This window comes from Castor canadensis, chromosome 3 (assembly GCF_047511655.1).
Source record: "Castor canadensis chromosome 3, mCasCan1.hap1v2, whole genome shotgun sequence".
Classification (NCBI taxonomy): Eukaryota; Metazoa; Chordata; class Mammalia; order Rodentia; family Castoridae; genus Castor; species Castor canadensis.
Window position 1 is genome coordinate 198,978,133 of NC_133388.1, and position 20,813 is coordinate 198,998,945.

Genomic DNA, 20,813 nt, shown 5'->3' on the forward strand with positions numbered 1-20,813 from the left:
CTCCCTAGAGAGGACTAGAGTCAGAACCCATTGTCTGATGGGCAATAGGGAGCCCACCTCTGTAAGCAGGTAGCTACTGTTGGTCCTGGCTGTGTTAAAATGTGCTGCCATGCAGCAGAGAGGAAAAGGACAGCAAGGTCAAAAAGGCAGCCAGAAGGGCGTGGCCCACGGGGACAGATGGCTCATAGCACGGAGCTCTGCAGCCAGCAAAGGGATTGCTTGCAATTGTCCTTAAATTCTAGCACATAGCAAACACCATGTTAAAATATGGATGCTGACCGAAGGCTGGACCAGCAGTCCAGGACCTAATGACCTTCACGAGGAAAGCAGCAGGACCTGAGGGGGCACAGCCAATGGTCAACATGGGAGTGTGTAAGCACCCACCTAAGGAAGAACCTCAAGTATCAACCACATACCCATCTATCATAAGGGGTGGGCTGGGTGATTTGTCATCACCTAGATGGGCAGCAGGCCCCTGCTGGCCAGCCTCAGTGTGGTCTACCCTGCCATCCACTGTACCTCTGCCCAGGGTTGTTAGCTGCTCTCTAGCCACCACACAGGTTTTTATGCCTGTGGACCTTCAGCCTCAGACCAGTGTCTTCACAGTGGACCCCATGCCTCTCTCCTGGCCAGGACACAGTGGCTGAGCTCAGAGCCTGGGTTGCTGCAGCTTCCACCCTACCACCAACACACGGCCTGACCGAGAACCAAAGAACAAGGCAAGAACCACGGGAAGGTTGGAATTGCTTTTATTTGGGGGCAGACGCCACGAGGCCCCGCCCATGGTCAGGTTAGTGTTCTGCCTGGCACCTCCACTTGCCGCCAGCCCAGGTTAGTGGAACATGCAAAGCTTGCTCAGAGGGTGGAGTCAGGGATGGGAGCTACCAAGGCCGGGGGGTGGCTGGACAGGAGGAGGGTGGCTAGGTGCCTGCATCAACACAGGCAGGCTAGCCAGCATCCCTGGGCCACAGAGAGGCTGGGGGCTCCCTGGAAGCAAGGTGGGCAGGCAGCACCCAGGCTTGAGGTGTCATTTGGGCTCATGGGGGAGGACAGATCTGCAGGACCCAAGACCACCCCCCAGCACTGCCCAGCCAGAACGTCTATCTCCCACTCTGGCTCTGGATCCTCGGGGCCTGGGTACGAGGGAGAACACAGAAGGCACTTACAAGGAGAGCTGAGGCTGAAGGCTGAAGGCTGAAGCCAGAGGCTGGGGTCTTGGGAGAGGGCGTATCGGGACCGGGCAGTGAGCTACGAAGCAGAGCTCCGACAGCAGCTGCAGGAGCTGGGCAAGGGGCTGAGCCAAGCCCAGGCTGCTGCCTCTGCAGTCTGGACCCTATCTTCCCATGGAGAAGCAGCTTCTCTGGGCAGGTTAAGAGAGATGGTCGACCTGGGACCCTTCCCTTGCCAGCAAGACCCACTGAGCAAGCAAGCCAGTCCGGGAAACAAGCTGGGGAGAAGACGCTAGCCCAGGGTGAAAACCCTGAGAGGACCGAGGTCCTGACCCCAGCTCACCTCAGCAGCAAGGACTGGCAGGTGGGTGTCCTCCAGTGGGGTCAGTTTACAGGACTAGGGGCCCTGCACAGACAGAACCCTTCCAGGGAAGACAGGAGGGGTGGGCTGGGAGCCCAGCTCTGGGCCCTCCAAGGCACCTGGCTACGGTGAGTGGCAGGTAGAAGGGAGTGGGGAGACCCGAGGGGGGTGAGATGGTCAGTGGAGCTGGACCAGCCCCATCCCCCAAGACACAGGCTGTCTGGACAGCATGTGTATTTATATATATATATATAATATACATATTATATATATATGTGTATATGTTAGTCTGGTCTTTTTGGTTAAACTTTAGGCACCACTTGGGAGGAAGACACCTTTACGTGTTAAAGAAAGACCCCAGTGCCTCGGCAGGGAGCCTGGCCACATGCAGAGCGGGAAGGCAGGGTACAGGCAGGGGGTCAGGCCACTGCAGACTCAGGGCCACCTAGGGAGCTCGAGGTCCCTGAGGCATAGCGGCGGCCGTAGCCCGAGGAAGAGTAGGAGGAGGAAGAGAAGGTCATGGAGAAGCCGGAGCCAGTGGCATCAAAGCTGCCACGGCGGGAGCCGGCCCGGGAGCCGGTGCGCGAGCCAGTGCGTGAGCCTGCGGTGGAGCCGGAGCCGCTGACGCTGTAGGGGCTGTAGTAGCCCTTGCTGGACTGGGCAGCGGCCTCCAGCAGCCGCAGCCCCGTGCCCTCCTCCACCATGCTGCGGTCTAGAGCGTCCTTATAGGAGATCTTGAGCTTGGTCTTGGGGCAGGTGAGGTACTTGGAGTAGGCGCTGACATCACGCAGCTTCTGGGCTGTGCGGGCATCCACTGTGCCACGCTGAAGGGCCTCGTCGAGGGGCACGCGGCCTGGCGTGTCGGGCTCAATCAGGCCACCCGTCAGGTACTGCACCTCCAGGAAGCGCTGGCCCGCCTCGTAGTACAGCCAACCCTTCTTCAGAGCCTGGGCGGCCGACATCTTGGTCTTGGTGCGCGGGTCCTCGAAGCCACAGAAGGCCTTCTGGGCCAGGTTGATGCGGTCCACCATGATCTTGTCCACCAGGCCCTTGTTGACAGCCTCAGTGACCGGGAAGCGCTCGCCAGTGCTGGGGTCGATGATGCCCCCGGTGCAGGCCTGCGCCTCCAGTAGCCGCTGCCCGGTGATGTTGTCCACCAGGTTGCGGTGCATGGCCTCCGTAATGGACACCTTCTCCAGTGTCTCAGTGTCCAGGATGCCGGCCACCGGGCCTGTCTCCTCGGTGGGGTCAGACCAGGAGGTCAGCGTGGTCCTGGAGACGGCGGGGCTGATGGGGTAGGAGGAAGATGAGCCCACGGAGGAGGAGCGGGAGCGGAAGCCGCCAGCGTTGCCGGAGAGCATGTCGGCAAACTCGGTGATGGAGAGTGTGCCAGCACGGTACTGGTCCAGGGCCGAGCGGTCGATGAGGTTCTTAGAGATGGCGTCGTCAATGTCGTACTGGCGGCCTGAGCGGCGGTCGATGATCATGGATTTGACCACGCCATCCGAGGAGGAGATGGTGATCTCCTCCCACTCGCACTCCTGCTCGGACAGTTCCAGGTACGTCTGGTGGTCGATGAGGCCCTTGCGATAGGCCTCGTACACCGACATCTCCTTGCCCGTCTCAGGGTCCACAATCACCACACGGCGCTTGCGTACTGAGGACTTGGAGGAGGTCTTCCGTTCCCGCTTCCTCTCCTTCAGCGGCAAGAGGCACAGGCCGGTCTGGGGGTCAGTGATGCAGCGCTCCATCAGCTGCAAGTAGGTGAGGTTCTCCTCTGTGTTGGGGTCGAAGAAGCCCTTGGTGTCATCCGAGGGGTCGGTCAGGATCTCGTTCATCTCCTCGTCAAAGAGGCCACGCTTGTAGGCTACCTCCACGGGCAGCCGGTGGCTCTCCTCGGGGTCAATGATGCCGCCCGTGGCGATCTGGGCCTCCAGCAGGCGGATGCCGTGGTCCTTCAGAATCAGGCCCTTCTTCATGGCTTGGAAGAGGGAGATGAGCTTCCCGGAGTAGGGGTCCTTGTAGCCAGTGACAGCCCGCTCGGCTGACAGCAGCTTGTCCTTGAACTCGGGGCCCACGATGCCCATACGCACGGCCTCCTCCACAGTCAGCTTGAGTCCCTTAATGGGGTCGATGACGTAGCCGGTGGCCGCCTGTGCCTCCAAGAGCTCGAAGGCCGTGCCGGGGCGGATGATACCTTTTTTCATGGCCTGGTACACGGAGAGCCGCTCCTTGGTGGCATCGACAAAGACGCCAGCGATGCAGCTGGTGCCCTCCAGGAACTTCTGCAGGCTCTTGGTGACCTCCTCGATAGAGGTCAGGCCCTCCTGCAGCTGCAGCGCTGTGGCCTCGTCCATGACCTGAGAGCGCACCAGCTCCTCCACGGTGATCTGCTTGCGAAGGCCGCGGAAGGTCAGCTTGCGTGCGTCTGAGAGCGGCAGGAGCATCTGGCCACTGCCCTCATCCCGGCGGCACCGCTTGAGCAGCTGGGTGTAGCTGAGGCGCTCATCGCTGGAGGGGTCCGTGTAGCTGCGTACCTCACTGGGCTCCGACAGCTGGTCGTACGTGTCCTTGTTGAGGTAGCCACGTTGGTAAGCGACCTCGAGAGGGAGATGGAAGCCCAGGCGGGGATCCACGATGCCTCCTGTGGCCAGCTGGGCATCCAGCAGCCGCAGGGCCTCCTCAGCAGGGATCAGCTCCTTCTTCATGGCTTGGAAGAGCGAGATGGTCTGCTCGGTGTAGGGGTCACGGTAGCCAGTAACAGCCCGCTCCGCGGAGAGCAAGCGATCATGCAGCTCTGGGCCCACTAGGCCCTTCCGCACGGCCTCGTCCACAGTCAGTCTCTCACCCTTCACCGGGTCCAGCAGGAAGCCTGTGGCCGCCTGTGCCTCAAGCAGCAAGCGGGCCACCTCGACACTCAGCAGCCCCTTCTTGAGGGCCTGGTAGATGGTCAGGGTCTGCCTGGAGCCGGGCAGGTAGACGCCAGCCACCGAGCCCGTGCCATAGAGGTAGCGCCAGGCAGACTCTGCCTCCAGGACCTCGCGGAGGTTCTTGGTGCCCTCCCGGAGCAGGTTGTAGGTCTCCAGGGAGATGATCCGAGCCTCGTACAGGTCCTCAGCCGTTAGACGACGGCGCACATAGTCGTAGGACGACAGGTTCTGCTGGCGGATGATCTCGGTCTTCTCGATGATCTCGATGATGATGATAATCATACGCTCCTTGGTCACCCGGCCAGCCTGGAAGTCAGCCATCAGCCGGGCCCGCTGGTCCTCAGGGATCAGGTCCGACTGCATCACCTCCCACAAGGACATGGTAGAGCCACCGTGGCTGCCGCCTCCAGGGATGTCAATCTGCGTTTCCTGGAAGGCCCTCCGAGTCTCCTCTTCAGTATACACCTGCGTGGTCTCCATCACCTCTGCCTTCTCCGCCCCTTTTAGGGGCAGGAGGCGCAGGCCGGTCTCGGGGTCCTCCACGCAGCGCTCCAGCAGCTGCAGGTACGTCAGGTTCTCGTGGGTGTTGGGGTCGAAGAAGCCCTTGGTGTCGTCGCTGGGGTCGGCCAGGACACGGTTCATTTCTTCATCGAAGTAGCCACGCTGGTAGGCCACATCCACGGGCAGGCGGTGACTGTGTACTGGATCGATGATGCCGCCCGTGGCAATCTGGGCCTCCAGCAGGCGGATGGCATGGTCCCTGAGGACCAGGCCTTTCTTCATGGCCTGGAAGAGTGAGATGGTGGTGCCCGAGTAGGGGTCCTTGTAGCCGGTGACAGCTTTCTCTGCTGACAGAAGTTTCTCATGTAGCTCAGGGCCCACAACTCCTGCCTTCACAGCCTCATGGACATACAGACGCTGGTTACGCACAGGGTCCACCAGAAAACCAGTGGCCGCCTGGGCCTCCAGCAGGAGTGTGGCCGTGCTGGGTCTGAGCAGGCCCCGGCGCATGGCCTCATAAATGGTCACCTTCTCCTTGGAGTCCTCCAGGTAGATGCCAGCCAGGCAGCCACTGCCCTGCAGCAGCGTCCGCACAGAGCTCACCTCTGACAGGTCCTTGACTGAAGTCCTGCCATCCTTGAGCTGCTCAAACTGGGTTCTGCTGAGGACCCCAGCAGCCAGGAGCTCACTGGCCGGCACGGGGGCACGGAGGCCACTGAAGGACAGCCGCTCCTGCCGCTGGGTCTCCACCTCCTCAACAATGGTGATGAGGATTTTGATGACTTTCTCCACAGTGACCTTGCCCGTGCGGAACTGCCTGAGCAGCTCCTGCCGCTGTTCCTCTGTGAAGTACTCAGAGCTGATGAGCTCCCACACGGTCACTGCCCGGCCCTTGAAGCTGCCCACAGGGACCTCGACTGTGGCCTTCTCGAAGTTCTCACGGGCCTGGAGCTCTGAGTAGACCTCCTCCTGCCGGGCCCGGGCAACCTTTTCTGAGACCGGCAGAAGACTGAGCCCGGTCAGCTGGTCAGGCCGGCATCGCTGCTGGAGCTGGCTGTAAGTGACTGGTTCCTGTGTGCTGGGGTCGAGATAAACCCTAGCATCGTCCCTAGGTGCGGACAGGGCCCTGCTGGTCTCCTCATCCAGGTAGCCCCGGGCATAGGCAACATCTAGGGGCACACGATGGCTCTTGCTGGGATCTATGATGCCACCTGTGGACAGCTGGGCGTCCAGCAGGCGCAGGCCCTGCTCTCGGGGGATGAGGCCCTTCTTCAGGGCCTGGAACAGGGAGACACTCTGCCCTGAGTAGGGGTCCCTGTATCCCGTCACAGCCTTTTCAGCTGACAGCAGTTTCTCATGCAGCTCAGGGCCCACCAGGCCAGCACGCACTGCCTCATCAACAGTCAGCCGGGCACTAGTGGTGGGGTCAATGATGTGCCCGGTGCTGGCCTGGGCCTCCAGCAGGGCCACAGCCACATCTGGCTGCAACAGGTCTTTCTTCAAGGCCTCATAGATGCTCAGTCTCTGCCCTGCCTCTTCCAGCCACACTCCCGCGATGACGTTGGCTCCCCGCAGGGCCCGCCTCACTGTGTCCACCTCAGCCACCTCTCGCACCGAGCGCTCGCCTCGCTGCAGCTGCTGGTAGAGGTTGCGGTCAATGATCCCACTGTCCAGCAGCTCAGCTGCGGGCACCAGGGTGCGCAGGCCCTCGAAGCAGAGCTGGCTCTTCTGCTCGTGCTCCTCCACCACGGTGATGACAATCTTGATAATCTTCTCTACTGTGATGCGGCCCGTGCGGAACTGCCGCAGCAGGTCCCGCCGCTGCTCTGCCGTGAAGTACTCCGAGTTGATGATCTCCCAGATGGTCACCGTCTTGCCCTGGAACTTGCCAAAGGGTGCGGATACGGTGGCCTTCTCAAAGACGTCCCGGGCCTCTGAGTCTGTGTAAACCAGCTCGCCACCCTTGGCAGCCTTATCAGTGAGCGGCAGGAGGCGCAGGCCCGTCTCGGGGTCCTCCACGCAGCGCTCCAGCAGCTGCACGTACGTCAGGTTCTCGTGGGTGTTGGGGTCGAAGAAGCCCTTGGTGTCGTCGCTGGGGTCGGCCAGGACGCGGTTCATCTCCTCGTCAAAGTAGCCACGCTGGTAGGCCACGTCCAAGGGCACACGGTGACTGTGTACTGGATCGATGATGCCGCCCGTGGCGATCTGGGCCTCCAGCAGGCGGATGCCGTGGTCTCTGACGAGCAGGTCCTTCTGCATGGCCTGGAAGAGGGAGATCTGCTCCCCGGAGTAGGGGTCCTTGTAGCCGGTGACGGCACGCTCGGCCGACAGGAGTTTGTGGTGCAGCTCAGGGCCCACGACACCCTCCTTCACAGCCTCGTTCACTGTCAGCCTCCGGTTCCGCACAGGGTCCAGCAGAAAGCCCGAGGCTGCCTGGGCCTCGAGCAGGATGAGAGCCGTGCCGGGGCTCAGCAGCTGCCTCTGCAGGGCTGTGTAGACACTCAGCTTCTCGTTGGTGGGCTTCAGCAGCAGCCCGGCGATGCTGCTGCAGCCCTGCAGGTATCGGTGCACATCCTCCCGCTGCGTGAGCTCAGCAACCGTGGTGTGGCCCTGCGCCAGCCGCTGCAGCTCCTCCGTGCTCAGGATGCCAGCCTCCTGGAGCTGCTGGGCTGGAACCCTATGCCGCAAGCCCTCGAAGGTGTGCTCGGGCTCCACCTCCACAGCTGGACCGTCGAGTGCATCCCGGCCATTGGGCAGGGCCTTGGTGGCGGCAGCCTGCGAGGCAGCAATCTCTTCCGAATGTGCCAGTGCAACCCGGTGCTCCTCCTCCAGGCGCTGAAGCCGCTCTCGCAGCCTCTGGTTCTCCTCGGCTAGTAGTTTCTCCTGCTGCTGCCGCTGCTGCTCCAGGCGCTGTAGCTCTTCTTGCTTGCGCCGCACCCCCTCCTCCGCCTCACGCTGCTGCCGCCGGGCCTCCTCCATGCTGGCCACCAGCTGCTGCTTCTCCTGTTCCATCTGCTGCTGTTGCCGCCGCTGCTCCTCACGCAGCTGCTGCGCCTTGGCCACCTCGTCCTGGAAAAGCTGCTCCAGCTTGGCCTTCTCCTGCTCGATGAAGCGTTCCCGCTGCAGCAGGCTGTCCTTCTCGGAGAGGAAGCTTTGCTGCAGGGCCTGCGTCTCCTGCAGCATCTGCTCCTGTTGCACCGTCTGCATCTGCGGAGGGGATTACAGCACGTCTCAGGGAAGTCAGCGCCCCAGAAGTGCCCTGCCTGCCACCCCACCCACGGGAAGAACCCCCCAACCCGGGCCTGCCCGCCTGCGAGGAGGGAGATAGGTACCTCCTCGGACTTGAGCTGGAGCAACTTGGCCTCCTGCTTGAGCTTCTCCTTCTCACGCTCCAGCTCAGCAATGGCCTCCCGCAGGCGCTCGGCATCGTGGTCGCTCTGCTGACGCTGGATCTCCAGAGTCTGCACCAGCGTCACCTTCTCCTGCGTGGCGAGCTCGGTGAGGTGCAGTTTCTCCCCGATCTCCTCGGCCTGTTTCCGGAAGCGCTGGGCGTCCTCCTCAGCCCGGGCCTGAGCCCGGCTCATCTCAGCCATGCGCAGCTTGAGGCGCTCAGCCTCTGCGCTCATCTCCAGCTGCCGCTGCCGCTCTGCCTCCAGTGTCCGCTGGAAACCCTGAGTCTCCTGCTCCAACTGCTGTGCCATTTGCTCCTTGTCCTCCTGCAGCCGCCGGGCCTGCTCTTGGGCGAGCTCCTTTTGCTGCTGCAGCAGCTCTGCCTCTGCCTTGAGCCGCGTGGCCTCCTGCACTGCCTGCATCTTCTCCTTGAGCATCTTCTCGGCCAGAGCTCTCTGCTGTGCCAAGTCCTCCTCCGCCAGCTGCCGGAGCCGGGCCGCCTCCTGGGCAGCCACACTCAGCCGGGCGGCCTCCTCAGCCACCTGCTTCATCTTCTCTGCCTCCTCCTCCAGGAAGCGCTGCGTGTTGTCCTTGTCGCGCAGAATGAGCGCACGATTCTCGGCTTCGATGCGTGCCTTGAGTTTGCCCAGCTCCTCCATCTGCACGCGCACGGAGAAGAGCTCCTCCTCCACCTGGCTGCGCTGGCGGGCTGCCTCTGTCACCTCGGCCTTTAGCCGCTGCAGCTCCTCGTCCAAGATGCTCTTCTGGTGGTCGGTCTCCTCCAGCTGCAGCTTCAGCGTCGTGAGCTCCTGCTCCACCTGAGCCTTCTGCCGCAGCGTCTGCTCAGCGAACTTCTTGTGCTTCTCCATCTCCGCGTCGGCTGCCTGCTTCTGCCGCAGCGCCGCCTGCTCTGCCTGCGCCCGCCGCGCTGCCTCCTGCTCGGCTTCCTTGCGCAGCTTCTCCGCGGCAGCCTGAGCCTGAGCCTGGGCCTGTGCCTGCTCCTCCGCCGACTGCTTCAGCCGCTCAGCTTCCTCCACCTGCCGCCGGGACTGTGCGGCCTCACGCTCGGCCTGCTCCCGGGCCTCTTCAGCCTCCTCGGCGGCTCGCCGGGCCGCCTCTGCCTCACCGCGCAGCCGCTGGAGCACGCTCTGCTCCTGCTGCAGGGTCTGCTGCAGCTCCTGCTCCCGCTGCTGCACCGCGAAAGCGTGAGCCTTCTCCTCCGCCTGCAGGCGCTTCTGGGCAGCCTCCTGGGCCAGCTGCAGCTGCCGGGCAGACTCCTGTTCCGCCCGCTCCCGCAGGCGCCGGGCCTCCTCCACCTTGGCCTTGAGCCGCTCCACTTCCTCCAGGGCGGCCTTGCGCTGCCGGCCGGCCTCCTCCTCGGCCGCCAGGCTCTTCTGCACCCGCTCCTCGGCCTCCCGGCGCCTCTGCTCCTCTTCGGCGGCCAGCTGCCGCTGGCGCGCGGCCTCCAGCTCGGCCTGCTCCTTGCTGCGCAGCGTGTCCTCCGCGTTGCTGCGGATGCGCCCCAGCTCCAGCTCCAGCTCCGCCTTGCCGGCGGTTGCCTTCTCGAAGCTAACCTTCAGCGCCAGGATCTCCTCCTCGACCTGCCGTCGCTGCCGCAGCGTGTCCTCCACCAGCCCCTTCTGCCGCTCCAGCTCGCTCTCCGAGGCCTTGCGCAGCTGGGCCAAGCGCTCCTCGATATCGGCCTTGTGCTGCGCTGCCTGCTCCTCCAGCCTCCGCCGCTGAAAGGCCTCGTCTTCTGCCAGCCGCCGCAGGCGTTCATTCTCTGCCTCCTTCTCTTTGAGGGCAATCTCGGCCTCCGTCTTAAGCCGTGTGGCTTCGCTGATGGCAGCCAGCTTCTCGGTGAGCACGCGCTCGGCCTCGGCCCGCTGGCGAGCTGCATCTTCCTCTGCCAGCTGCCGCTGCCGTTTGGCCTCCTCAGCCAGGGCACGCAGGCGGGCGGCCTCCTCGGCCAGCTCACGGAACCGGCCTGCCTCGGCCTCCAGCCTCTGCTTGGACTTCTCGCTGGTGGAGCGAGACTCTTCCTCTGCTCGAGCCTTGCTGGCCAGTAGCACCTCCATTTCTGCCCGCACCTTGGCCAGCTCGGCCTCCAGTTCCTGGCGCTTCTGCGTGGCCGCGGTGGCTTCGCGCTGCAGCCGGGCCAGCTCCTCCTCCAGCAGCTGCCGCTGCTGCTCACCCTGCTCCGTCTCAGCCCGCAGGCGGATTAGCTCCTGCTCGGCAACCAGGCGCTGCTGCGCGGTGCCCTCGGCCAGCTGTCGCTGCTTTTCCAGCTCCTGCTCGGCCAACTCCCGCTGCCGCACGGCCTGCTCCTCAGCCTTGCCCCGCCGCCGTGCCTCGCGCTCTGCCTCCTCCTTCTGCTTCTCAGCCTCAGCCTGGGCCAGGCTCTTCTGCTGTGCCACCTCCTCCGCCTGCAGCCTCAGCCGCAGGGCCTCGTTGGCCTTCAGCTGCCAGCGCTCCAGCTCCCGCTCGGCCTCCTCACGGGCACGCTCAGCCTCCGCCTGCTGCTGCGCCCGCCGCTCGGCCTCCTCCCGCAGCTGTGCCACCGTCACGTGCTCCTCCTGCAGGGTGCGCTCCAGCTGCGCGGTCTTCTCCGCGAAGGAGGCACGCTTGCTCTGCAGCTCCACCTCCGCGCTGCGCTGTGCCGTCTCCATGGCCACCTGCACTTGGCGAGCCCGCTCTGCCTCAGCCTGCCGCAGCCGCCGCTCTGCCTCCTCGGCCTGGAGCCTCAGCTCCTCCAGTGCCTGCAGGGCCCGCTGCTTCTCACGAGCCGCCTCGGCCTCAGCCTTCACGCGGGAGGCCAACTCAGCCTCTGCTTGCCGCTTACGCTGGCTCTCATCCTGCACCTGCCTCCGCAAGCGCTCGGCCTCCTCCTGCGCCTGCCGCTTCTGTGCCTCGGCCTCTTCCGCCCGTGCGCGCAGAGCCTGCAGCTCGCCCTCGGCCCCACCACGCTGACGCTCGGTGGCTTCCAGCTGCAGCCGCACCACGCGGATCTCCTCCTCGATGCGCAGCCGGCTGCGCTCAGCAGCCTCCGCTTGCTGAGCCTTGGCCTGGATCTCCGCCTCCGAGCTCTGCCGCAGGTGCTGCAGCTCCTCCTGGATGCTGCGTTTCTGCTGCTGCGCATCCACCGCTGCTTCCTCCCGACGGGCCACCTCCTCCTGCATACGCCGCTGTAGCTCCTGTGCCTCCAGCTCTGCCTGAGCCTTGGCCTGGGCATGAGCCTCAGCCAGCTGCCGCTGCTTCTCTAGTGCGGCCTCCACTGCTGCCAGTCGCTCCCGCTCCTCTGCCCGCTGCTGCTCGGCCAGCCTCTGTGGCCGTGGCAGAGAGAAGAGAACCATAGAGAGCGTGAGCGTGGGGTGGGCGCCAGACACTCACATGACACGGTACCACCACAGTTCACTTGGACAGTGCAGTGCAGGGGATCAGGGAGGACGGACTTCCCAACCCAGCCAAGGAGACAGCGTGCACCCGCCCAGGGCACTCGGGCAGCGAGCGCAGCCAGCCCCACCATGCTCACCAGCCTGGGGAAGGAGGCCCAGGCGTCCTCCCCTCTTCCCGCAGACAGGAGACGGAGACAGATGGACAGGGAGAGAGAAAGAGAAAGCAAAGCAGGAGGCTCGCAGGGCCTGCAGACCGTGCCCACCGCACAGTCCTGCCTGAGCTCTTCCAGACCCTGGCTGGCCTGGCTCCTACCAACAGGGTCCCTCTCCTCAACAGACAGCCATTCTCAAAGCCCAGCAGAAGGGGGCAGAGTGAGGCAGCCAGAGTGGGGACAGCAATGCAGACCCAAGCCAGCTCAGAAAAGGGGCTCTAAAGCTGGCAGACCTGAGCAGAGAAGAGGCAGGACTGCAGGCAGGCCCAAGAGCAAGTCCACCTGGGAGATGGGGAGGAACTTGACAGGTGGCACACTGCCCAGCCGAGGCACCTTGGGTTGCCCCTTCCCAGCCCTCACGACCTAACACCCTCAAATCTTCCCGGATCAAAAGGGCAGAGTGGAACCAACGCAGAATCCCTAGGAAGAACGCCTACGAGAGCCAGAGAGATGCAGATGGGAACAATCCCCAACAGGAGAGGAGGCACCAGCCACCATGGGGAATGCAGCGCAGTGCTAGGCCAAGGTGGGACCACAGGTGAGAGCAGCCTGGGCAGCCGTGCTCTGCGGAGGGGGCACTGGGCGGCACCAGGCAGGAGGGGAGTGAGCTGCAGAAAGTGATCTCAGGCAGGTTTCTAGGGGCTGCATGGGGGTGGGGTAAGAGGACCTCCCCCCGCCCAGTCCATACCACCCAGGCCGTACCTCCTCCTCCTCCATGCGTCGCAGAGTCTCGCTGATGAATTTGATGTACTGACTCGTGAGCGTGGTCAGCTCGCTATAGCGTGTACGCAGGTCCACGTACTGGGGGAGAGGGGAAGCTGGTCAGCCCCGCAGAGAACCCACACAACCCCTTGCCCAAGTGAGGCTCAGCTGCCCCCATCTCACCTCCTGGATGACGCTCTCCGACCCAGACTGGACCTTGGGCTTCTTGGCCGGGGAGGCCACTGGTTCAAGCTGTGCCTTGTAAGTGACTAGCTGCAGCTCGTAGTCCTGTGAGAATACACTGTAGTCAGCTGCCAGCTCTTCCCTCTCAGTCCCTCCATCCCCTCCACAGGCTTTCCCTGACATGGACCAGGCTGTGGTCACCCCCAGAATCCCTGGCCCCTCCTAGCCCAGCAAGTATGGCTGGGGCGCAGGTCCTGGTGCAGGCAGCGGGGAGGTCTCACCTTGATGGCATTGATGTACTGTTTTGCGAACTTCTGGCACTCCTCAACCTTCTCGCCGTAGCGCTCGATCTCCTCCAACAGGGCCTGAGAGGGGAGGGATGTCACCACAGATGGCCACAGGGCGCACACACCCTGCTGCCAGCCCTGCCTGCCCCCGGCCCACACCTTCTCCTGCCGCAGTTGCTCCCGTGCGTCCTGGCTGTTGGCCATCGGCACAGCCTGGATCTGCTCCTGCCGCTGCTTGGCGTCCTGCAGCCAGATGCTCAGCGGGTCCGCGCTTTCACGGTAGTAACGCAGCTGGCGGCCCAACTGCTCGAGCTCACGGTGCCGCACATCAGCCTGAGCCAAAACGGCCTGCCAGCGCTCCAGCAGTTGGGTGACCCGCTCTCGCCAGCGCTCCACCTCCACGTCGCGCTCGCCGTGCCGTTGCTGCAGCCTCTCGCCTACCTCCTGTGCCCCCCGAAGCTCATCCCTCAGGGTGTCGAATATGGGCTGCTGTGCCTCTGCCTGGGCCCGCAGCTTCTGTTGAGCACAGCATGGCAGGTACCATTTAGGACAGGGTCCCTACCGTCCCTTCACACACACACATACACCCCCAGCCCTGGCTGCCTTTCACCAAAAAGGCAAAAGCCCCATCATGGTACCTTTAGTGAGGCCTTGGTGGCCTCAAGTTCTGGGAGGGTGGCAGGCACAGCCTGGGCATCCTTGAGCTGCTCCTCGTGAGCCCTGAGCACCTCCTCGGCACCATGAGTGCTGCGGATCACCAGACTGATGGTCTTCAGTCTGGGGGGAGAGTGGGGCTCTGAGCCAGGGCACGAGTGGGCTCAAGCAGCAAGCTCTAGGTCGTGGAACTGGAGTCCCAAGGAGCCTAGGTGTCCCCTGCCCATCCCAGACAAAACCTGACCAGAGCTCTAAGCTGACCCTTGTGGTCACAGGCTTCAAGAAGAACAGACTTAGGGAGGAGGTGGTTGGGGACCTGTCAGCACAGGGACACTGAAGCTCCAGCCCTACAACCTAGAGGAAAGATTCTCCAGCAAGAAGCAAGCTGACTCCAAGGCCCTGGGGCAGGTGACACCACCTAGAATGTAGTTCTCAACCTTCCATCTCAGGAGGAGACCCCAGATGCAAGTGACACCATGTAGTGACAGTGATATGCCTCTCAAACAGTGTGTCAGCGTTTGTGAATAAAGGCTGGAGAGAGGGTTGATGTACAATAAATGCTAGAAATAAATGCCAGCATTTATAAATCCTGGAGTCAGGATTGCTGAACAGGGATGGAGGGAGATTCCTTAAGAGGCTTCTGAATTAAAATACACTGAAATAAACAGCAAAGAAGGGGCAGAGAGGCCCTGTGTGACCCTCATGTTACGCTAGGGGCTCAGGCAAGGAGGAACCTGGGGCGAGGGGAGTTAGGAGGCCTGGCAAGCCTCTTGCTGCTTTCGCCCCCAACACTGCTTCCGCCTCATGGCTCCTCCCAGATCTTTATCATGCCTCCTTCCCGATGTCACCAATGCTCTCAATGTGGCAGGTCCCTCCTCTGAACCTATTGACCTCTGGCCAGCTCTTTCAGATGCTCCTCCCCCTCCTGACCTCTGTACACTGGGAGCCAGGCTCCTCCTTGGTCCTTCCCCCATTTTGCTCTCTTCTCTCCACAACTTGGCCCACCCTTTGCTTCAACCTATCCTTTTCCCTCGTTCCTCACTGGGCTGCCTGCCAGGTCCTGACTCCCAGTCTCCCACCCCAGTCAGCAGCATCTTACATCTCCCTTACACTTCCCCTCTCCCCCACACCCCAAAATCCCATCATCCAGAGGCCCCGTGGGTGCCGTCTTCAAAACAGGTCAGGGCCTGAACTCCTCTCACCACCTCCACAGCTGCCGTGCTGGTCCAAGCCCATTATCTCTTGGCCAGATCACTCAACAGCCTCCAATTCAATCTTTATCCTATACCCTCAGCCATCCTCTGCTCAGAACATACCCAAGATCCCAGCCCTTACATAGCTGGATCCATCCAGCCCCTCAGCCTGCACAGGGCACTCACTTCTCCAGGTAGATGGCAGACAGGCTGCGGACCTGCTCCAGCTTGCCCAGGGTCAGTTCCAGCTCAGAGCGCAGAGTGGGGGCAGCAGGTGACGGTTCAGGCAGGGCCAGAACCTTCTCGGCCTCGGCAGAGAGCCGGGCAACCCCCTTGCCCAGCCCCTCCACCTCGGCCTGCGCTTTCTAGGGAAGAGACAGAGTAGGGGGACACTGACCACTAGAATCCAACACACAGAACCCTTTGAAGGCCAAGAGGGTAGGAGTGGGGGTGGGAGAGGGAGCGAGATGGGAATGGGGATGTCGCCTGCCTGCTGCTCAGCGATGCGCTGGGCACACTCCTTTGCAGGCTCTTTGTCCAGCGGCAGCCGCAGACGGTGCACCGTACGAGTCTCACAGGCTTCCAGCTGCAACCGGATGTCCTTGAGCTCAGAGATGCAGCGCTGACAGCGAGACTCCTCCTGTTCACCTGGGGGCACGTCCTGGTTACTCAGCTGCTCGCCCACCACCTGCCTTACCCACCCACCCATACCGTCCGTGACGTACCTTGCTCTAGGCTCTGCAGCAGCTGCTGGTAATGGCGGCTGCAGGAGCTGTACTCGCGCTCTGCTGCCAGCCGGTCCTCCGGCCCGAAGCCGCCTGCGTCCTGGCTGTCTCGCAGGAAAGCCTGGTAGTGCAGCTCCAGGCTGCGCAGGGCTTGACGCTGCTCCTCCGGCTTCAGCGTGCGAAACTGGGGGGCAGCACATGGAGCTTAATGTGGGGCCAGGCCAGCTGGCGCGCACGGACATCACCTCCCCTCCTCCCCAGTGCCCGTGGCCAGTGCGCAGTCCTACCGTGACCAAGGACCAGGAGCGGATGAGCTGCACATCACGGCTGAAGCTCTGCCATGCCAGAAGGCTCTTCATGTCCACATGCAGCTGATGCCACAGTGCAAGCAAGGCCTGGTGCTGGGCCTCCAGTCTGGCAGGTCAGGGGCACAGTCAGGGGCTCTGCCTACTGTCCATGGATCTTCCTCCAACTGTCCACCCCAACCCTCCAGCCACAGACACCCCCCAGGCCACCCACCTGGTGATGGCCTCCTGGGCCTCCTGGTTGGGCGGGGGCACAAGGAAGCACACGGAGGGCACGGCAGCCTCACTGCCAGAGTTGCTGAGCACCTTCCAGTGGGATGGCTGTGCAGGGCCCATCAGCTGGCACTGGTCACCCTTGTGCACGGTAACCTGAGACAGCCAGAGGTGGTGACAATGTGGCCATGCCTATGTGCCTACCCAGCTGCCTTCTACTCAAGCACTTCCTGGTCTCCTCACCTCCACCTGCTTGTAGTCACACACAGCTAGCAGGTGCACGTGGCCCCGTACAGGATAGGCCGGATTGCGGGGCTTCAGCTGCACGATGGCCTTGGCCCGCTTGGCCAAGCCTGAGAGGTGTCCCTTGTGCTCATTCAGCTGCTCCTTCTCATCCTGTGGGGAAAGGCGGCTCAGGTTAACACGTTCAGCTCCACACACACAGCCATCTGGCCCAGCAAGCAGAAGGAACTCCTGACACAGGTCTGGGATCCTTCCAAATGCTGAGGGTGGAGGTGCCTGAAGATCAAAGACGTTAGGGCTAGGACACACAGCAGGGCTCAGCCCTGAGCAGATCCCACCGCCGCCTCCACTGAGCGCTCCTCAAATCCAGGTCACCCACTACATCCTCCAGGGAAGGGGGTAGGACCTAGTCACATTATGGTTCCTGCAGTGTCCTTGCCCCTCCTCCCTTCCCTTCTAGCTACAGAAGGCCATCTGTCTCCTCCTGTCCAACCCCTCTGAGTGGGTCAAATTTCACCAAGGACTGTCCAAAGCTGCAAGTTAGACTCCACCCCAGAGGACATGCACCTCTCTTGCCCTCTCTTTGCTAACTGTAGAACCAGCTTCCTCTCCCCGTCCCTCTACCACTCCCTCTCAGACACTGTAGTCCCCCTGGTGCCCCCAACTCTGTCCCAGGGGATGTGGGTACTACTTCCAGCTGCCACTCAGTCTTCTATAGCCCTACAGACACTGCCTTCTCTGAACCTCAAGCCAAAAAGCCAGTATCCACTCATGACTAAAGGGCTAGTGACCCCAGCTGACTTGGCTCTAGGGCTGGGGCTCACACCAGTACCAGCTTGTCCTTTTGCTGCATCCCCACCACCACTGTGTCTCTCCAGCCCACGTAGGCCCACCACCTCACACCCAAGCACTAGTGCAGCTCACATTCCAGGCAACATGTCTGTCTCTGCCTCACCTGGGCATCCTGCAGCAGGTCCTCAAGTCGGGTAACAGTGATGGAGCGGTCACAGGTGTACTTCCTGCGCAATGTCTCCTGCAGTTTCTGCAACTGCTCTTCAGCCTCCCGCACATCTGAAAAGAACTAGGACAGCAAGAGGGGTCACATGGGGCTGGCTGGGTCCCAAGCCCCAGGTGAGCTGCACCAATGCAGTCTGAAGAGACCAGGCTTGAGACAAGAGGTGACGGAATAACCCAAGAGAACCAGGGAGCATTCTGGTGGTTGCCGGAAGCAACTAGTTGGAGGGGACAGCCTTGGAGGGTTGGCTCTCGGAGGCTCCTTCAGTGTGGCTCACTGCCACTGAGCTGCAGGGCAGAGGGAGGCTCCAGTTCTCACCTGGAAGTACGCGGTGTTCTCCTTCAGGTGTGCCTCGATGCAGCAACACAGCTGCAGCATCCAGCTCCACTGGGTCTGCAGGGCCGCCTGGAAGGACTGCAGGACAGCAATGTCCTCAGATTCCATGCCCACCCCACCAGTGGACCCTCAATGCTCCTCCAGAAGCCCCGCAGCCCCACCCCCACTGAGGCTCACAGTGACTTCCCGCAGCCCTGAGCCACACCCTCACCTCCACTGTGGGCCGGGCAGGGTGATCGTCCCGCAGGAGCCGATCCCCGGTGTTCTGGATTTCCTTGATTTTCTTTTCCTTCAGCTCCAGCTCCCGCATCAGGGCCTGAGGTAGGGACGGAGAGTCTCAGGGACAGCTGGCAAATGGAACCTAAGTCCTGTGCCAGTCTCCATGGAGCCTGGGGCTGGACCTGACCAGCTACGTGAGGAGGTTCCAGCAGTGGGCAACGGCGTGGACACAGGTGGGAAGATCAGGGGCAGTGGTCACGGGAGGCTTCTGGAAGGCTGGGCTGCCTCACCGAGTAGCTCTCCTTCTTGGCAGCCATGTTGGCGTTGCGGTCACTCCAGTCAAAGCCCACCTCCTCCTCCTCCTTCTCGTTCAGCCACATCAGTTCCTTGGTGGCAGCTGCCACAAAACTGTGCAGGTTCTCCAGGGCCCGCAGGCGGGCCTTGGAGGAGTTCTGTGGGCACGCAGGGAGCAGGTCAGTGGACTGCTGTACACCCACCTCCCCCTAGTCCCTGCCGGAACCCACACTTACCAGCAGCTTTGCATATTGTAGGTCCAGTCGGCCTAAGCAGTCACGGTAGGCACCCCGGGTGGCAGGAGAGAGCTGGCCCTGAAAGAGATGAGGAGGGCTAAGACCTGCAGTGGCTGGGGTCTGGCCCACTACCCACTGCCCACCCGTGGGTGCTGCCCACCTCATCACTCCGTGCCCGCTCGATCTTGGCCCGGAACTCTTCGATGGACTGGTGCAGGCCTCTGTGGCTGCCCAGCTGCGCCTCCACACTGGGCAAGTCCACGCCCCATTCGGCACTGTCCACACGGCGCTGGTTCTCCTCTACCCAGGCCAGCAGGTCCTGCAGGTAGCGTAGGGTAGAGTCCTCTAGCTCAGGGCGCCTCTGCATGCTTTGCAGGGTCACCTGGGTCACGGGGGCAGCCACACCCGCCTTCAGACGGAGGTTGTACTCTGTGCGAATGGCTACCAGGCGCTCGTGCAGTCGGTACACCCTGGGGCAGCACAGAGAAGTCAGTTAAGAGGTCAGACAGCCTCAGGCTCCCATACCCAGGCTGCCCAAGAAGGCACACAGGTAGGCCCCACCTGCGGTACATCTGCTCGCCCTGCGGGTGGCGCCCATCCTTGAGGGTCTGTACATCATTAAACAGCACCCGGATCATGCCATCTGCCTTGTCCAGGTCTCGCTCCACCTCCCCAGCCCGCTGCGGAACCTTGCCTGAGGCCAGCAACCGGATATCCTGCAAGGTGGTCATGTGTGACTCAGAGCCCAGCCGACCCTCTTCCTCTTACCACGTAGGGCAGCCCAGCCTGAGACCCAGATCTCAGCTGGTTTACTGCCTCAGCACCGCCATCCTTTTCCTTCCCTCTCTGCCAGCCCCACACATCCCTGGCAATGCGCCTGTGTAAGTCTGTACCTCTGGGGATCAGATCCAGTTCAAGGGAATCCTGCTAGGCCCAAAGACAGACTCTTCACAACTGTTTCCTTTGGGATCCCTGTGCCTATTCTCCACCATCCCACTTGCTAAGTTTTCCCCTCTATAAACTCTGGCCCAGGTCCACAAAGCCCCATGCCTTCTGGACCCCACAGCAATCGGCTAGCAAGAGGTCTGGGACCTCCCCATTACCCTGTCCCCCAGGAGTGAGCAGCTGAGGTGGAGGGGGCCAGCCTGGAAGGAGGTAGGGTGGACACTTAGAGTCCACCTCATGCCCAGAAACTAGCTCGGCCCACAGCAGTAGGCCAGAGTTGGCTCTACACCCAAAGGGAGGTACTGAAGCCTGGTTTCCACGCCCCAGTGCCCCACCCCACTCGCTGGCCCAGCAGGCCACCCCCTGGATGCCGGGCAGGCTGCCCAGGGCTCCTCCTACCCCCTCCCCTCGTCTGAGGAGGGCAGTCCCGCCCCCTTGCCCCTCCTCCCTGCCCCTCCCCCTCACCGACTGCAGCAGGGTGTCAGCCTGGTTCAGCTGCTCTTCACACAGCCCAGCCTCCATCTGCAATTTGCTCACGATGCGCTGAAGACACTCCAGCCTACAGCCCAGGGCACCCAGGAGAGCCAAGGTGAGCAGCTAGGTCCGCCACACTGCCATACCAGAGAGCGGCTCCTCTCTGCTCATGCCTCCCAGCCTGCCTGGGGCCCACTGTCCTGCTGGCCCTGAGCTCGGGAGCTCGGGTTCCCCAGCTTGCGGGGGGAATTTCCTCCCCAGGCAGTGACTCACCCTCGGGTGGCTGCCCTGCTACCATGGGCCCCACCCGCCCAGCCGCAGCCTCTCCACCCCACCCACCTCTCGAACTCGCTCCGGAGCTGCTTCTCCCGCTCCAGGATAGCCACGTGCAGCTTGCCCCACTCCTTCTCCACATCTAGTGGGTGGTAGCCGGGGGGCACCTTGAGCTGGCCTGCTTGCACCGCGCTCTGTGATCAGAAACCAGTCTGAGGCCTAAGCTGTGGAGGCTAGGAGTCCTGGGCCCTCAATCCTCCTGCCCACCCACCTGGAAGAGCCCTGGTCCCTGAAGCTCAGTAGGCAGGGCCCAGCTACTCTCTGGAGGAGCACCAGGCTCTGGAGCTTGGCATGCCTCACTCACCTCCCCAGGGGACATTTTCTCGCTCCCAAACACCCCATAAGCCTCCCCATGGGCTCCCCACTCACCTCCAGAGACTGGTAGATACCCTTGGACCTGTTCTTGTCTGCCTCCTTGGCTGGAAGCTCTGTCTCCTTAAACTTCAAGAACTGGCACCAGAGGATCTGTGAGGACAAAGGATGTCAGAAACCATGGCA

The 20,813-nt window shown here is 62.5% G+C and overlaps 1 protein-coding gene across 29 annotated transcripts in view; it reads right to left on the bottom strand.

Annotated features, from left to right (window-relative positions):
• Positions 1-733: 733 nt before the first annotated feature.
• Positions 734-20,813, bottom strand: part of Plec (plectin) — a 57,510-nt gene continuing 37,430 nt past the window's right edge. For 28 of the 29 annotated variants that reach the window (XM_074069398.1, XM_074069397.1, XM_074069394.1 and 25 more), the window contains 23 exons: positions 20,685-20,780; positions 20,322-20,449; positions 19,974-20,067; positions 19,125-19,279; positions 18,724-19,033; positions 18,564-18,641; positions 18,324-18,485; positions 18,026-18,130; positions 17,797-17,892; positions 17,419-17,544; positions 16,464-16,616; positions 16,222-16,376; positions 15,990-16,116; positions 15,703-15,886; positions 15,468-15,625; positions 15,164-15,342; positions 13,769-13,907; positions 13,290-13,646; positions 13,125-13,208; positions 12,844-12,948; positions 12,661-12,759; positions 8,294-11,674; positions 734-8,168 (listed from right to left, as the gene is read on the bottom strand). In XM_074069398.1, coding sequence (XP_073925499.1) covers positions 1,950-8,168; positions 8,294-11,674; positions 12,661-12,759; positions 12,844-12,948; positions 13,125-13,208; positions 13,290-13,646; positions 13,769-13,907; positions 15,164-15,342; positions 15,468-15,625; positions 15,703-15,886; positions 15,990-16,116; positions 16,222-16,376; positions 16,464-16,616; positions 17,419-17,544; positions 17,797-17,892; positions 18,026-18,130; positions 18,324-18,485; positions 18,564-18,641; positions 18,724-19,033; positions 19,125-19,279; positions 19,974-20,067; positions 20,322-20,449; positions 20,685-20,780 — 12,690 coding nt within the window. In that variant the 3' untranslated portion in view covers positions 734-1,949. The remainder of the gene's footprint in view (positions 8,169-8,293; positions 11,675-12,660; positions 12,760-12,843; positions 12,949-13,124; positions 13,209-13,289; positions 13,647-13,768; positions 13,908-15,163; positions 15,343-15,467; positions 15,626-15,702; positions 15,887-15,989; positions 16,117-16,221; positions 16,377-16,463; positions 16,617-17,418; positions 17,545-17,796; positions 17,893-18,025; positions 18,131-18,323; positions 18,486-18,563; positions 18,642-18,723; positions 19,034-19,124; positions 19,280-19,973; positions 20,068-20,321; positions 20,450-20,684; positions 20,781-20,813) is intronic. The other variant, XM_074069418.1, reaches the window with a different exon arrangement.